Source organism: Rhinoderma darwinii, chromosome 3, assembly GCF_050947455.1.
Source record: "Rhinoderma darwinii isolate aRhiDar2 chromosome 3, aRhiDar2.hap1, whole genome shotgun sequence".
Lineage (NCBI taxonomy): Eukaryota > Metazoa > Chordata > Amphibia > Anura > Rhinodermatidae > Rhinoderma > Rhinoderma darwinii.
This window is the reverse complement of record NC_134689.1, coordinates 398700439-398718684: the sequence shown is the minus strand read 5'-3', so window position 1 is coordinate 398718684 and position 18246 is coordinate 398700439. Positions and strand designations below refer to the sequence as shown.

General features: G+C 42.6%; 1 protein-coding gene across 1 annotated transcript; it reads left to right on the top strand.

The window, feature by feature from the left end:
- Nucleotides 1-9369: 9369 nt before the first annotated feature.
- On the top strand, nucleotides 9370-12743 carry LOC142750555 (uncharacterized). The gene is made up of 2 exons (XM_075859552.1): nucleotides 9370-9782; nucleotides 11026-12743. The coding sequence occupies exons 1-2, from the start codon at nucleotides 9647-9649 to the stop codon at nucleotides 12741-12743; spliced, it is 1854 nt and encodes a 617-aa protein (XP_075715667.1). The 5' UTR covers nucleotides 9370-9646.
- Nucleotides 12744-18246: the final 5503 nt, after the last annotated feature.

Sequence of the window (18246 nt, the reverse complement as noted above, 5' to 3'; positions counted from 1 at the left end):
TCGATCCTTGAAAAGGAACAGATTGTGATGTAAAACAAAATCCAATAGTACAATCAAAAGATCGATAAGATCGGATTCCAAGTTGGTCCCATTTAGATAAAACCTAGCGGCTTCAATACCATGTTTATGTTCAATAGAGGTATAAAGTGACTCCACGTCGCATGTCACAAAGAAGTCATCATGACCCATGTAAACCCCCTCTAACCTATTCAAGACATCAGTGGAATCACGAATGTACGATGGTAATTCACAAACAAGGGGTTTAAGATAATGGTCAATGAAGCGACACACAGTTTCACATAAACCTCCATTGCCCGAAACTATCGGTCTTCCTGGAGGGTCCACTAGATTTTTGTGGACCTTAGGGAGCAGATACAGGGTTGCTAAAATGGGTTTATCAACAATGAGACCATCAAGTGTGGTTTTAGGTATAATATTGGATTCAAAAGCCTTCAATAGAATTTGATCTAATTGGGTTTTAAAACTACCTAGAGGACATCCATCCAATCTTTGATAACATGACACATCATTGAGCTGTCTAAAGGCTTCTCTCTCGTATTTGTCAACAGGCCACAATACCACATTTCCACCTTTGTCAGCTGGCTTAATAACCACTGATTTCATTCTTTTAAGTTGTTCAAGGGCCTCCCGTTGTGCCCTATTCAAATTATCATGTGTACGATGTGAAGACAATTTACTCAATTCATTGGTAACCAGTCTCACAAAGGTGTCGACTGCGGGACACATGGACAAAGGAGGAAATGTGGTAGAGCGCCCCCTGACTCCCACCGGGAATTTAGGTTCAACAGTTAGTTCTTGTTCTTTTAAAAGCTCATCAAGAGCCCTGAGGGCCTGTTGTTCATCCTTTCCTGTGAAAAGTTGCACATCATATCTAGAAAAGTGCTTTTTGAAAAGCAGTTTCCTAGCAAAAAGGTGTACATCCTTGACAGCCTCAAAGAAATCAAAGTTAGATACTGGAGAGAAGGTCAAACCCATTCCCAACACTTCCAACTGTGCCTGCGTTAATATCTCATTGGACAAATTAATTACCTTTAGTTGATCTTTGCCTGTCTGTTCCTGAGGTTCATCCCTCCATCTAAAGGCTTGTTTCTTTTGTTTTTGCCCATTAGATGTCCAGTGTCTTGCTCCCATCTTGGGCGTTTGCCTAAAAAACGACCAGTTGATGGTCCTTCATTAGAGGATGAGGATGTATAACCCGATCGTAATCTAGATCTTGATCTTGACCTCCAGATCCTCCAGCTCCAGATCCTCAAAATGGTGCTCCCCTTCAACATCAGAAGTGTCTTCCAGCACATCTGAGGAGTCTGGTAGAGCTTCGCTCAAAAAACGTAAGAGGCAGGAGCCTACACATCGTTCCAGGGTCCCTAGCCTGGTGTCCAGGACCGCTGCGAGGCCTGATCCCTCAACATCTCTGGTAAGGCCTGCTCCTTCCCAGGGGCAGCTGATGACAACGGCTCCTCCGCACTTTCCATTACAAACTGTTTCTTCTGGATCTGGTGAGTTTTCATATACGGGGCATGGGGACCTGGGTTCAATGGTTCTGAGATTGTATCAGCACTTAAAACACTTTTGGTTAAATTATCCACTCCTTCACCATCTCCGGTGGCTACACCAGTGGAGAAAAATCCGCCGCCAATAATGGTGGGTGTGCATAAAGATCTTTTTTCTGCGGTATTAGTCCCCTGGGGGCTCATCTGGACGATGAGACTAGAAAAAAAATGTGAAAGAATAGATACATTGATATATGGTCACTGGTATCAGTTGATCAACATACTGTAGATAAAGAAAGGAGAGTGGTTGATGCTAAGCCGTATGATTGTGAAGCACGAGTTGCAAAAACCATGAATAATTGGTTGCAGGCCTTTTCTGTAATGGGCTGTGTAATGGGCCAACTACGCCCGTAACAGTGTGCTGAACTTTTTATATATATATGGATAGCATATATAGTGCATATAAATCACATGGCGGTTCTGCATGGTGGCGCTATGATGAGGATTTCAGACGGCGCTTAACATTACAACCGGATATTGGTTGGGGGCTCAAGTCCACAGATGTGTGGTTACGGCTGATGATGTCTCAAAAGACAACCCACTTTTCAGCAACGGCTGCTGGCTTCTCGGGAGTACTGGCACAAGGGTCAATAGCCGTCCGAAGGCCCGGCGCCTGCTGGTTATTTAATGAGGGACACTGTAAATTTGCAGGCTTGTGTAAATACGAGCACGATTGTTCAGCATGTGGGGGTTCACATACAGCATCTCAATGCGCTTGTCCAATCTCCAAACCTAATTCTAAAAACAAAATGCTCCAGATGACGAAAAAAACCCTGGTGAGTGTAACCCCGAGGGGTCTTTGGCCAGACAAGTTCCCTAATACGGAAGCCACCGCACAAATTTTGGTCCAGTATTTTCATTCATCCATCCTGGATAAGTAAAAAATAAAAAAGTAAGTAAAAAAAACAAAACTGTAGATGGTAATGGACGTATACTGCAGAGCTTGCGTTAATAGTTTTATGTTTTTCCACCTTGTCAGTACTCTCCCATATATAAAGTTACTTGTAAGGTGGTCACTAACTTTGTTCATGTTTTCAGTGGCAGGTGTTCCGATCTTTGCTTCACAAGGCAGTGATCAACAGCCGCCTATGCCTGGAGCACTGATGGGAGTTGAGGGACCTCAGCTTATGTCGCTGGTGAGCTCATCTGTAGCCCCTGCTACTTGGACAAGGCTTGGTAAGGCCTGGTTGGCATGGTTGCATATGGTGAAAGAAAACACACGTAAAAATGAAATGTAGGCGCCCTGGCTCTTATAAATCGCTGTGCCAGTTAATTACTGCCTGTGAAACAGTATGCGTGTCTCCTTATGAGTGTACGTTATTTTCACTTCGTTTTACCTTGGCTTTCTTTGGAGCCTTCCGCATCAGTGAACTGTTAGGGTATGTTCACACGCACTAATTACGGACGTAATTTGGAAGTTTTTGCCCCGAATTACGTCCGAAAATAGCGCCTCAATAGCGTTGACAAACATCTGCCCATTGAAAGCAATGGGCAGACGTTTGTCTGTTCACACGAGGCGTAATTTACGCGCCGCTGTCAAATGACGGCGCGTAAATAGACGCCCGCGTCAAAGAAGTGACCTGTCACTTCTTTGGACGTAATTGGAGCCGTTATTCATTGACTCCAATGAATAGCAGCGCCAATTACGTCCGTAATGGACGCGGCGTTCAAGCGCCTGCACATGCTGTTACGGCTGAAATTACGGGGATGTTTTCAGGCGGAAACATCCCAGTAATTTCAACCGTTACGGACGCCGTCGTGTGAACATACCCTTACCCTCCTCTAAGAATAAGATAGATGGCTTGCTTCACACACATGTTATGGTAAACACAGAGACAGCCCGTATACGGGTCCGTCGCTCTAAAACGGACAATTTTGGACGTGGTGTTTGGATACCTTTATGTGCAGTCCTAGGCCAAGTTTGCCCTGTGCGTTCACTCCTGACCAACTTCAACATTTGTCCTCACCTCTCGCAAGAGTCCCCTTACCATCTATGAATTTAGAGTCCATTTTTCATGGTGCCTAGTACTATGCGGTGCATCCCCAAATCAGTTTGGCACTCCTTCCTTTCGATTCGGTGCTGCCACTCACAGACGCAGAAGTTCAGACCTTTTATTATATTATATGTTTTTGGTTATCACAATTTTGTTACAACTGTGCTTCTTTTATTTAGATCACCAAAAGAACACGGTATGGCTACTTGGGCATTCTTACATATTTTGGGCGGCACAGAGGGCTGAATGTAGGCTCGGAGGCCGTGCTTTGGGTTTCTTGACTTTCAGAAGATCAAGTGCTATTTTACAACTCACAGGCTGCTGTGCTCTTCTTGCTAACCTGCTCCTCTCTAACGGTGCGTGCTGTGTGCAGTGTCAGAAAAGAGAAGTGTTGTAACAGATGTGCACCTATCGTGCTGCACGTCTGCTAAATAAGTCCTGCTGCCCCCCACGCGATCCCGGCCCAGCCTGTCCCTGGCTCCTCGCTAGGATCAACACATTGCACAAAATGCCGCTCCACCCCCCCCTTTTTAGCTAGGTGGCACCACCTGAGGCAGCAGGCTCTCTTTATGGCAGGAGTGGCCCTGGGTGTTAGAGGTTAGGGAGTTAGTACAGGCTAGGAGCACTGTGACCACTGTTTCACTGGATGTCATGAATGTGCATACATGACTCCCACAGAACCCCCCCTAAAGGATCACTGGCCAGTGAATGTAATGTACATGATCAGAAAAAATACATCAAGTTTCATGGAAAAAGATGTACACATGATATATAGCAGCAAAAATAGCAAAAAACATCAAAACACCCATACCCGTCTAATAACTAAAATCGGCAGCCTTGAGAAGGAAATACTTTGAAAGAATTGGTGTCATCTGACCCTTCGTGAAGAAACCCGTAAAATAGTGGGTGTTAACCCAAGTTTGGTGGCCAAAAGAGCACCCAACCTTGGGGATTTACTCGTCCATAGTAAATTTAAAAGATAAACGCAATCAATACCACTTGGCTGTTTAACCCTTCACTCTTTGGCCACTTTTGACCTTCCTGACAGAGCCTCATTTTTCAAATCTGACATGTGGTAATAACTTCGGAATGCTGTTACCTATCCAAGCGATTCTGAGATTGTTTTCTCGTGACACATTGGACTTTATGTTACTGGCAAAATTTGCTCGATATGTTCAGTATTTAATTGTGAAAAACACCAAAATTTAGCGAAAAATTGCAAAAATTTGCATTTTTCTCAACTTAAATGTATCTGCTTGGAAGACAGGCAGTTATAACACACAAAATTGTTGCTAACTAACATCCCCCATATGTCTACTTTAGATTGGCATCATTTTTTGAACATCCTTTTATTTTTCTAGGACGTTACAAGGCTTTGAACTTTAGCAGCAATTTCTCACATTTTCAAGAAAATTTCAGAAGGCTATTTTTACATGGTCAGTTCAGTTGTGAAGTGGCCTTGAGGGCCTTATATATTAGAAACCCCAAAAAGTCACCCCATTTTAAAAACTTCACCCCCTCAAAGTATTCAAAACCGCATTTAGAAAATTTCTTAACCCTTTAAACTTTTCACAGGAATTAAAGCAAAGTAGGGGTGAAATTTACAAATTTCATATTTTTTTGCAGAAATTAATTTTGAATCCAATTTTCTTTATAACACAGAAAGTTTTACCAGAGAAATGCAACTTAATATTTATTGCGCAGGTACCTGCAGTTTTAGGAGATATCCCACATGTGGCCGTAGCGTGCTACTGGACTGAAGCACCGGCCTCAGAAGCAAAGGAGCACCTAGTGGATTTTGGGGCCTTATTTTTATTTGAATATATTTTAGGCACCATGTCAGGTTTGAAGGGCTCTTGTGGTGCCAAAACAGTGGAAATCCCCCAAAAGTGATCCCATTTGGGAAACTACACACCTCAAGGAAATTATCTAGGGGTATAGTGAGCATTTTGACCGCACAAGTTTTTTACAGAAATTATTGGAATTAGGCCGTGAAAATTAAAATCGACATTTTTTCAAAGAAAATGTAGGTTTAGCTAATTTTTTCTCCTTTTCCACAAAGACTGAAGGAGAAAAAGCACTGCAAAATTTGTAAAGCAATTTCTCCCGAGTAAAACAGTACCCCACATGTGGTAATAAATGGCTGTTTGGACACACGGCAGGGCTCAGAAGGGATGGAGCACCATTTGGCTTTTGGAGTTCACATTTAGCAGGAATGGTTTGCGGAGGCCATGTCACATTTGCAAAGCCCCTGAGGGGACAAAACAATGAAAACTACCAAAAAGTGACTCCATTTAGGAACTACACCCCTTGAGGAATTCATCTAGGGGTGTAGTAAGCATTGTGACCCCATAAATGTTTCATAGAATTTATTAGAATTGGGCAAAATTAGAATTAGAGCAAAATTTTTAGTTTTCTCAACAAATAAAGGAAAAAAATAACCCAACATTTGTAAAGCAATTTGTCCCGAGTACGGCAATACCCCATATGTGGTCATAAACTGCTGTTTGGGCACACGGCAGGGCTCAGAAGGGAAGGAGCGCCATTTGGAGTGCAGATTTTGCTAGATTGGTTTCTGGGCGCCTGTGGGACCAAAACAGTGGAAACCCCCTAGAAGTGACACCATTTTGGAAACTACACCCCTCATTGCATTTACCTAGTGGTGTAGTGAGCATGTTAACCCTGCAGGTGTTTTGTAGAAATTAGTGTGCATCCGATGTTGCAGAGTGAAAATGGGATTTTTTTCCATAGATATGCCAATATGTGGTACCCAGCTTGTGCCACCATAACAAGACAGCTCTCTAATTATTATGCGGTGTTTCCCGGTTTTAGAAGCACCCTACATGTTGCCCTAATCTTTTGCCTGGACATTCGACCAGGCTCAGGAGTGAAAGCGTACCATGCAAAATTAAGGCCTAATTTGGCGATTTACAAAGTATTGGTTCACAATTGCAGAGGCTCAGATGTGAAATAATAAAAAGAAACCCCTGAGAAGTTACCCCATTTGGAAACTGCACCCTCAAGGCATTTATTAAGGGGTGTAGTGAGCATTTTCACCCCACAGGTCTTTTCCATAAATGAATGCGCTGCGGATGGTGCAAATTAAAAAAATTATATCTTTCCCTAGATATGCCATTTCAGTGGGAAATATGTCATGCCCAGCTTATGCCACTGGAGACACACACCCCAAAAATTGTTAAAAGGGTTCTCCCAGGTATGACGATGCCATATATGTGGAAGGAAACTGCTGTTTGGGCACACTGTAGGGCTCAGATGGGAGAGAGCGCCATTTGGCTTTTGGAGAGCGGATTTTGCTTGGTAGTAGATTCGTTTGAGTATTACTGGTGTTTCCATTTATAATGTGGGGGTACATGTAAGCTGGGCAGAGTACACCAGGGGCATAGTCAGGTGGTATAATAATGGGGTAAAAAAACGATAAAATAATCCATAGATGTGTGTTACGCTGTGAAGCAATCCTTTCTGCACAGGCCGGTGTCGCACTGATGTATATAATTAAAATAAAGAGGGGACCCTAGTGGTTGGCAGGCAAGTAGCGAATACAAAGGGGAACGAATGTGCAGGAAGCACACTGCGAAGCCAAATTTCCCAGCCACTAACAAATATGTTGAATTAAAATATAACTCTTATTATTTTACCACTAAAGATGTCCATAGGGACATATGCAATGAGCACAGACGAATAGCACAGACGATTAAAATTTCCAGCCAGTATTAGTTTAGCAGACGCTCTATTAACACTCTCTCTGCATGCTTGCCGGACAGAGTGAGAGTGAATTGAATTTGTTGGGCCAGCAGCTGCAGACTGCTCAGCCTCAGACTGTCGTAATGAGCGTGCTCGGATTGCTAACAGGATCTGGCTGTTTAAAAGATAAAGTATAGCCCCCCCCCCCCCCCCCCCCCCGACATGTATCTCTGTTAACACAGCGTCCTCAGGGGATCAAACGGGGCTAATAAACCTTAGCCCCCCCCCCCCCCCCCCCGACATGTTTCGCTGTTAACACAGCGTCCTCAGGGGATCAAACGGGGCTAAGGTTCGGCAAGCATGCAGAGAGAGTGTTAATAGAGCGTCTGCTAAACTAATACTGGCTGGAAATTTTAATCGTCTGTGCTATTCGTCTGTGCTCATTGCACTGATATATGGCGTCCTTTCTTATGCCCCTTTTGGTCCACACTCCGTACCTTTGCAGTTTGGGGAATTTTGCTGGTAAAGTGTTGTCCTGGTATAATAAGGGCGCACTCGCTTCCAGCGGATATGTTTGGGCCCTCCCCTTCCTGGTTCCCTAATTTTAGGTCCTTGATAAATTGCCTCTTGAAACAGAAGAAATGTTCCCCTCGAGCACAAATGCATATTTTTTATTTCCTGACTTATTGGAGCCATAACTAATTTTATTTTTTCATAAACGTAGTGGTATGAGGGCTGTTTTTTTGCGGGACGAGCTGTAACGATTATTGGTATCATTTTGGGGTACATGCGACTTTTGATCACCTTTTATCCTATTTTTTGGCACAGCTTTTTTAGTTTTATTTATACAGCATTCACCATGCGTTATAAATTACATGTTAACTTTATTCTGCGGGTCAGTACAATTCCGGCGATACCTAATTTATAGAACTTTTGTTATGTTTTACAACTTTTTGCACAATAAAATTACTTTTGTAAAAAGAATGTATTTTTTCAATCGCCAAGTTGTGAGAACAATAACTTTTTCAATTTTTGGCGACGGAGCTGTATGAGGGCTTGTTTTTTGCGAGACAAGCTATAGTTTTTATAGGTACCATTTTTGGATATGTGCGACTTTTTGATCACTTTTTATTCCAATATTTGTAGGGCAAAGTGACCAAAAAACAGAAACTCTGGTATAGTTTTTTACCTTTTTTATGTTTTTTGTAAAAAAACGGATGTAAGATTCAGCTGAGATCCGACGATGATGGTACCGGCTCAGCTTCTGAGCCGGTGCCAAACATTTGGCGTATGGATACGGACATTTGCGGGAAATCATAGCTTTCCATGGCGCACCCATACGGCAAATGTTGGGAAGGGGTTAAAGGGTAACTAAACGTTTGACAAACTTCTGATGTGTCATAATGACACGTCAGAAGTTTTGATTAGTGGGGGTCACAGCACTGAGAACCCCACCAATCGCTAAAACGAAATGGCAGAAGTGCTCGTGTGAGCGCTCAGCTGCTTCGTTTCTGTTCGGCTTTTTCAGCAGATCAATGTATCGGTGAATGGGCTCAAAGACTTTCTATTGAGCCTGTACTCCGATACATTGATTTCCGGAAAAAGCCGAACAGACACAAAGCAGCTGAGCGCTCACACGAGCGCTTCTGCCATTTTTTTTAGCGATTGGTGGGGGTCTCACGATGACTTGTCAGAAGTTTGTCAGAAGTTTAGTTCCCCTTTAAAAGTGGAATCTACTTTTTCGGATTCATCTGGAAAAAAAAAAAAAATGACTTTTTCTGTGAAATTTTTCTTAACAACTTCATTACTACAGGGTTTACTCCCCTACATTACTGAGCCGATTGTGGCCGAATGGTTTTGCATCACTGAATTCAGAGAGCCATTAACTTTTTTATTTTTCCATCATCTAAGTTGCATGTGGGCTTGTTTTTTGCAGGATGAATTATATTTTTTTAATATCACCATTTTCAGGGAAGATATAAATTGATTAGGTTTTATAAAAATAAAAAAATTAAAGGAGGAAATGGAAAATAAAATAAATTTTTCCATAGTTTTTCCACGTTTTTTTTATTTCGGGTATCCGTGCACATTAAATAACTGGTTAATTTTATTACGAGGGTAGTTACAATTGCAGCGATACCATATCTGTGTCTTTTTTTTTCACCACCTATTAAAAACAAAAAATCTATTAAGCCGTGCTTCTGACCTAATAGGCATATAGCTATGGCAGCCCTGGGGCTTTTTCAACCCATCGACACCACCCACATGGTCTGTCACTCAGGCCCCACCCAGATGAAATTATCAGAACCTAGAACTGTTAGTGACATCACAATACCAGTGACATCACAATGCCCTGTCCAGCCCTACATAATGTGAAGGATGTGCTGGGGACAGTTGAGGGTTTTGAAGAAGGAGATGATGATTATGATGATGATGGATGTGAGAGTTTTGCTGCTTATTTTGCTGACTGTCGCCCCATGTGATGTAGAAGGTCTGGTAACTAGAAGAACAGCAGGTAATGTGCATTTATACTTGGGGGGTTCTGTTACAAGAGATCAGTGGCGCTACATTGGCGCTGCCTATCTTTTCCTATCTGTCTCACATGGCTTTTGCAGGAAGTTTCTTTCTTCTGTGCCAGCTAATGATTGACATATAACACTCCCTCTCTCTTTAAGAAGAGGTTCTTTAGCAGCTACATTGTGTATTATACAGACCTGAGCCACAGCTACAGACCTTCTTTATTTACATGCACTGACTTAATATAATAAACTGTCAGAACAGGAGGGAAATTTGTGCTGCTGCTGTATTTACCTCATAGAGGATTGTCTAAATGGACTACAAATGTAACAAACCCTCAGCTTTGAGACGTATTAGGTCTGTACAGGTTTTCAGCCTCTGAATGTAAGCAAGAATGCTCCCATTCACTGCCAGAAAGCAGAGATTTTGAAAAACATATTAGAAAGTAGCAGAATTATATAATTATTGTGATTTATATAAAACCAAGAAAAACATTTTAAAAACATGAGAGCAGTCACATTATCCCTGCATGCACTGCCCTTCACTCAGGCCTCGCCCAGATTACATCATCAGTACTCTGCACTGTTGGTGACATCACAATACCAGTGATATCACAATACACTGTTGTGACATCACAATACCAGTGACAGCACAATACCCTGTCCAGTACTATAAAATGCAGGGGATGTGCTGGAGATATTTGAGGGTTTTGAGTAAAGAGATGATGATGATGGATGTAAGAGTTTTGCTACTGATTTTGCTGACGGTCGCCCCGTGTGATCTAGAGGGTCGGGTCACTAGAAGATCAGCAGGTAATGGAAATATTCTAATGGGGGGGGGGGGCTTTGTTACTAAGTATAAGTCAATGATCTGCAAAAATGGTCTCTAACTTAAGACTATCTAAGGCCTCATGCAAACAATCGTAGCCATGTGCACGGCCATGATTTTTGGGGTCGGCCTGCCCCGGAGTGTCACCCGCAAGCCGCCCGCAAATTGTGGGCTGTGCACATGGCCGCATCCATTATTTTCTATGGAAAACACGGTGGTGTGCATAGGACCATAGAAATGAATGGGGCCGCAATTTTCCCGTGGATTTCCGTGAGATTTGCGGCCGCAAAAGCACGTTCGTGTGCATGGAGCCTAACTGTTGTGAAACTACAATTCCCAGCATGTTTAGAATGTCCTCGTCTGGTATACTGTATGTAAAGTCTCACTATTATTTATTATTCATTTCTGGACAGTGACCACCCCTACTGTGCCCCTGCCAGCTGCCACTCTGGAGGAAATCCTTGGTTACACCGCTGTGGCAGTATTTGACACCTTCCTGTTCGCTGTGATGGGGGCCCTGATATATTTTATCTACAAATTGCACCAATTCGTGCGTCAGGACCCAGCAGAGGGCGAGCTAAAGGAAGTTGTTGTGGAGAAGCCGGCTGCTCCAAAGAAAGAGCCGAGTGTAAAAATCACAGCTTCGAGCGAGGATCTAAAAAACAATGTGGCCCACATACCAGCTGCCCCGAAGCTAGAGCCGAGTGCATTTATGACTGCACTAAAATTCCTAAAGAAATGCTGTGGTAAGAAAAACAGCTACAAATTGCACCAACAGCCAATGGAGGATGAGCTAAAGGAAGTTGTTGTGGAAAAGCCAGCTGCAAATACCAGCTCACCAAAGGAAAAGCTAAAAAACGATGTGGCCCAGATACCAGCTGCTCCGAAGCTAGACCTGAGTGCATTTACCACCGCACCAAAGAAAGATCCAAAAATCGATGTGGTCCAGATACCAGCTGCTCCGAAGCTTGACCTGAGTGCATTTATGACCGCACCAAAGAAAGATCCAAAAATAGATGTGGGCCAAATACCAGCTGCTCCGAAGCTAGACCTGAGTGCATTTACCACCGCACCAAAGAAAGATATAAAAATCGATGTGGTCCAGATACCAGCTGCTCCGAAGCTTGACCTGAGTGCATTTATGACCGCACCAAAGAAAGATCCAAAAATCGATGTGGTCCAGATACCAGCTGCTCCGAAGCTTGACCTGAGTGCATTTATGACCGCACCAAAGAAAGATCCAAAAATCGATGTGGGCCAAATACTAGCTGCTCCGAAGCTAGACCCGAGTGCATTTACCACTGCACCAAAGAAAGATCCAAAAATTGATGTGGTCCAGATACCAGCTGCTCCGAAGCTAGACCTGAGTGCATTTACCACCGCACCAAAGAATGATCCAAAAATTGATGTGGTCCAGATACCGGCTGCTCCGAAGCTAGACCTGAGTGCATTTACCACTGCACCAAAGAAAGATCCAAAAATTGATGTGGTCCAGATACCGGCTGCTCTGAAGCTAGACCTGAGTGCATTTACCACTGCACCAAAGAAAGGTCCAAAAATCGATGTGGCCCAGATACCGGCTGCTCCGAAGCTAGACCTGAGTGCATTTACCACTGCACCAAAGAAAGGTCCAAAAATCGATGTGGCCCAGATACCGGCTGCTCCGAAGCTAGACCTGAGTGCATTTACCACCGCACCAAAGAAAGATTCAAAAATTGATGTGGTCCAGATACCGGCTGCTCCGAAGCTAGACCTGAGTGCATTTACCACTGCACCAAAGAAAGGTCCAATAATCGATGTGGCCCAGATACCAGCTGCTCCGAAGCTAGACCTGAGTGCATTTAAAACCGCACCGAAGAAACATATTAAAAATGATATGGCCCAGATACCGGCTGCTCCGAAGCTAGACCTGAGTGCATTTGTCACCACACCGAAAAAAGATCTAACAAACGAGGCCCAAAACGCAGATGCTGATATGAAAGAGCAAAGTGCAAGAACCACCGCACAGAGCGCAGATCTGAAGAACGTTGTGGCCCAGGAACCAGTTGTCTGGAGGGAAATACCAAAGCTGGAGCACACTGAATTCATGACCACACTGAGTGAACTGCTAAAGAAACGCTGTGGCCAATAAATCAGATTGTAGGTGGGCCACTGTGAGATCTTTCATCAACTGTAAGATAAAAGGTGACCACAATACCACCATAGAAAAGTGATCATCTTTCCCTACAAGGAATGGGACACCAGAGCCATCGGATGTCTACAGTGCCTGGATCCGGTCATCAGATTTGGGCAACGCCATTGGGCTGGAAAAACGTCCTAAAATATTTAACTTCACATTGACGGACATCTTTGTTCCAGCTTGTTGATGGCATTGGATGCCTGCAATAAAACTGGCTGCATTTAAAAAAATTGGTGTGTCCTTGATTTTTTAGAATTTTTAGGAACTTGTACAGATGTGGGATTGTAATTATAATAATTTCAGAGGTTACATTACATGCTGCTGATAAGTTCAGATCAATTTTCAAAGCTATAGAAATTACTTTGATTTATTATGGTATACTAATTCGTCCGTGAAAAATGTTGGCCGTCCGTGATTTTTGGATAAATCGTCCTTAAAAAAGAATCAGGTTGGCAATCCTGGTTAACGCACATATTTTCCACTTCAGAAATCAATGGACCTTTGGAACAAGGACGTAATATAAAGCACACACTTGTATGTTTTTTAATTATCTACGATCAGTGACTAGAATTTTTTTCAATGTAAATAAATGCATGTCACAGCCCCATAACTAAGTGCCTAAACTAACTACACAGTCAGCGTGCCCCCGTTAACATTGCCATCAATGAACAGCGTCAGCACAACACCACATAAACAACAGTGCCACCAAATTTCCGGTAAAAGGCGCACCTCCACAATTAATTTTTGTTTAAATTTCTCCCTCCATTTGTACACTTGTGTTTCAGTGGGGTGCTGTGTGCAGAAATACTTACCGATGTAATGACAGGGGGTAGGGAAACGGACAAGTGAGCCCTAGTCTACCCGCCACTCTGTCCCTGCCTACTTGCAACGACCCGCCCTAGGCGACGGGGTACAACTGGGCGGCGGTCCCTGCGCTCAGTAAGTGCACGACAAACACGACAAACATACAAGGGAATACAAGCAAGGGAAAGGGGCAGTTGCCCACGGCAACACCGTGAGCAACCAGAGTGGTGAACGAGCCGAGTAAAGCCAGGAGTGTGCGAGGTAGAAAACGAAGAGCAGAAGAGTAGTCAGTAAGCCAGGGTCTGTATGGAGCAGGATCAAAATAGAAGGAGCTGTAGCTGGGCCAGGAAACCACACGAAAAGAATCACAAGCACCGAGGGACAGGAAGGGCAGGCTTAAATAGACCGAGGGCGGGAGCTAGCTGAGTCTGGCCAGCTTGCGATAGGCTCTCCCACTCCTAAGCCTGCCAGCCTGAGTGGTGGAAGCTGGAGTCAGTCTCAGGGATGTAGATTCGGGTGCTGACTGATTAATTATGGGAGTTAACCCCGAAGCTGTGCCTGGCAGATCCTTTACAACCATCCTTGCATTACATAGCTTTTGGGTCCAGCGCCGCCCACGTGATCACATTCTGACCTGGTCTGGAATCACTGTGCTTTTGAGGAAACCAGAACTCAGGCTCACAATGCATTTGTTCTGGCTCCCATAGGAATGCATTGAGAGCCTGAGTTCCCGTTTTCTCAAAAGCACAGGGATTCCAGACCAGGTCAGAATGAAGATCATGTGGGCGATGCTGGACCCCGAAAACGACGTGATGCACGGATCGGTAAATATTTCTGCAAAGAGCACCCCACTGAAACACCAATGCACAAATGGGGGAAAAATGCGCCGGAATAGTACGTCCAGGGGAAAATGCATCGCCATTTTCCCCCGGCGTTTTATCAAGCTGTGATGCCTGCTGTTCCCGACAGGCTATCACAGCTATTAGCCTATCACAGCTCAGTGTGCAGGGACCAATCATAGTGGTCCCGCCTTCGCGATCGCTGCTATTGGTTAGTTAGTGACGACCGGCCAATAGCAGCGATCGCATACGTAATTTCCTGCTCTGACCTCAGATCCTGCCGCACCGCTCTCTGTTCGAGGAGAGCGGTTGTGGAGAGAGTCAGAGCAGAGCAGTTAAAAAATAACAAATATATCATGTATTTCTTTGCTTTTACCAACTTGTATCCACTTCCCACTCCTGTCCTTGTGTTCCCCTTGTCACCCACGCTTTTGGTCAGTGATCTCTATCACTGACCACTTTTGAGTCTTCAGGGCCACATTTCCCTGGTCCCTGAGGATTATTTTTTTTAATTTTCTTTATAAAATATAATAAAAACAAAAAAAAAGTCAATTTAGAAAGTCAGCAGATAGTTTAGTATTAGGGTTAGTTAGTGTCAGGTAACCGTCAGGTATAGCGTCAGGGAATTTAGCATCAGGAATCAGTCACAGTTAGTTAGTTTAGCGTCAGGAATCCGTCACCGTAGTTAGGTTTAGCGTTAGGGATCCATCACTATAGTTAGGTTTAGTTGTCCAAAAATAGGCAGCACTCCAAGTGATATGAAAAAAATGGCCTTTTTATTAGCCCTTGTGCAACGTTTCGGCTCTACATCTGAAGCCTTTTTCAAGCATACAAACAGTGCAAGACAAGTGAAATATATGGAGACCAGACAAATGATCTCATTAGCATGTGATTAAAATGAAATATCAAAATAAACAATATTACAATCATAATATTGATAATAAAATATGCAAATATGCAACATTGTGACATAAGACACATGAACATCCTCATAAAGGTTGGAAACACAGTATACATTAAAACTTATGTGCTAATTGGCAAACACAACAATAAATGTTCACATGTGTATATAATGTGTAAAATGTAAAAACAAATGCCATGTGATACCTTGGATCCATGTTCCCGATAGTTTCCGGTGCTTTGGGAGAAAAACGGTGCCTTTCTATGACGTATAACTGTTGGTCTAGGGCGCTATTCCGCGCATACGCATAATAAGTTGGAAGCCCGCGGTGGCCATTTTGGTACAGGAATCTAGGTATGTAATGATTGCATCGCACGGAGCGGCGCACATATACGAATAAAAAATATAATAGCCTAATTATAATAGATAGATAATATTAATGGCTTTCTAGATGCAAGATATAAGAATATATATGCATCTAAGGAGTTATAAAATATAAAGGTATAAAACGCTGTTCCGCGCATGCGTACAGCTACATAGAAAGCCATCAGTGGCCATCTTGGTAAGGGAAGCTCTAACTGGGATTGTTTCATCATGCAGCACGTATGTGATATGTATATATCATAATGACCTGCTGAGGACCATAGATAAATGTGAATAGTATTCATAGTGAAAGCCATATCAATAGCCGAGATACATTATATCAATAATATATTACGTAAGACGATAAAAGACATCTTATTATTAGATCAATATGAAAAAGATATTGTGTGAACGCAAATGAACAATCCGTCCATATTTGTACAAAAACGCTAATTTAACGCACTGTGTGTACAATGACAAGAACAATAACTTATAAGCTTCAAAATAAAAGATTTCTTTATTCTGCATACTTTTGAAAATGATGTTTAGATAACAAATGTAGAAAAAAATTGGCGCATATGGTGTTGTCAATGAAGAATAAAAATACTTCTAAACATATTTTTACGTGTCGGCACATGGATCCATAGTAAACATGGTAGGTACTTGAAAATTTCTTTATAAGTGATCTGAAAGAGATACACAATATTGTAAGTTACAAGATATTATATTCATATTCAATACACTGATTCAAATATACAGAGGGTGTATGACCAACGCACCCCTCCCTGTGGGCAAGCAAGTTTCTAGATTACACCATGTGTGACAAAGTCAACATTGAGACCGTTAGGTCGCAATGTCTGTAGTCTCTCTATCCACTGTAGTTCTTTATATTTAAGCATTTTTATACGATTACCTCCCCTACGTGGAATTGGTATGTGATCAATTAGATAAACCCGCATTTCTCTCTCCGTATGTCCTGCCTCTGTGTAGTGCTAGGATACTGGGAGATCCAACCGTTTTTTCCGGATGGTATAACGGTGTTGGTTTAACCGTATTTTAAATTCAAGAGAAGTTTCTCCAACGTACAACAAGTGACAAGGACACTCCAATATATATACGACATGGTCAGATATGCAATTCAAATAAAATCTTATGTCATAAGATTGTTTGGAGTGAGGATCGATAAATTTTGGACCCTTTTGTATTAACGAACAATTAACACAATTGAGGCAGGGATAACAACCCATGTGGCTCTTTGTAAAGTAGGTTTGTCTGTGTATTCTGCCAGGACCTATGTCAGAGTGTACTAATCTATCTTGTAGGTTAGGTGACCTGTGGTATGAAAAGAGGGGATTATTTTGGATTTCAGGGATATGGGGTAAGCTGTATCTCAGCATGGGCGAATGTTTATGTATAATACTATTTATACTATTACTGTTCTCCACAAATGTGGTAACAAAGGGTATACGTGCAGACAATGACCCTCGCGTTCTAGTTTTTAACAATGTATCCCTCTCAATTGATTCCACCTTAGTCCTCTGACGATTAAGGGACGATATCGGGTAACCCCTGTGAAGAAATTTGTTTTGCATATTAAGAAGGGTATCATCCAATTTACTTACTACACTAGTAATACGTTTAGCATGAATGTATTGACTGGTATGGAGACTTTTTAACATAGAGCGTGGATGATTACTATTAAACGTTAACAAATTATTCCTATCCGTTGTTTTGACAAAAAGCTCAGTAGTTAACTTACCCTCATGGATATTGACTGATACAACAAGGAGTTGAATAGATGTATCTGAGCTAACCAAGTTAAATTTGACCGTAGGGTCAATAGTATTAAAAAATGTGTGAAAAAGTTGGAGTTCACCGTCATTGCCTGTCCAAATGAGGAAGACGTCGTATATGTATCTCCACCACCTCAGGATGCGGCTTAAAGAGGCTCTGTCACCAGATTTTGCAGCCCCTATCTCCTATTGCAGCAGATCGGCGCTGCAATGTAGATTACAGTAACGTTTTTATTTTTAAAAAACGAGCATTTTTGGCCAAGTTATGACCATTTTTGTATTTATGCAAATGAGGCTTGCAAAAGTCCAACTGGGCGTGTTTAAAGTAAAAGTCCAAGTGGGCGTGTATTATGTGCGTACATCAGGGCGTTTTTACTACTTTTACTAGCTGGGCGTTCTGACGAGAAGTATCATCCACTTCTCTTCAGAACGCCCAGCTTCTGGCAGTGCAGACACAGCCGTGTTCTCGAGAGATCACGCTGTGTCGTCACTCACAGGTCCTGCATCGTGTCGGACGAGCGAGGACACATCGGCACCAGAGGCTACAGTTGATTCTGCAGCAGCATCAGCGTTTGCAGGTAAGTAGCTACATCGACTTTTATAAAACAGAGCACAGCCATTGAAATGTTATAAAAAATACGAGAAATTGCTGTTTATGTTCTAAGCCTTGTAATGTCCAAGAAAAATAAAAGAATGTTCAAAAAACGAAGCAAATCTAAAGTAGACATATGGGAAATGTTAATTAGTAACTATTT

Bases quoted from the DNA above. Each gene is read 5' to 3' on its own strand.
- LOC142750555 (XM_075859552.1), top strand. From the start codon at position 9,647: ATGTGCTGGGGACAGTTGAGGGTTTTGAAGAAGGAGATGATGATTATG. The intron at 9,783-11,025 runs GTAATGTGCATT...ATTTCTGGACAG, and splicing joins GGTAACTAGAAGAACAGCAG to TGACCACCCCTACTGTGCCC.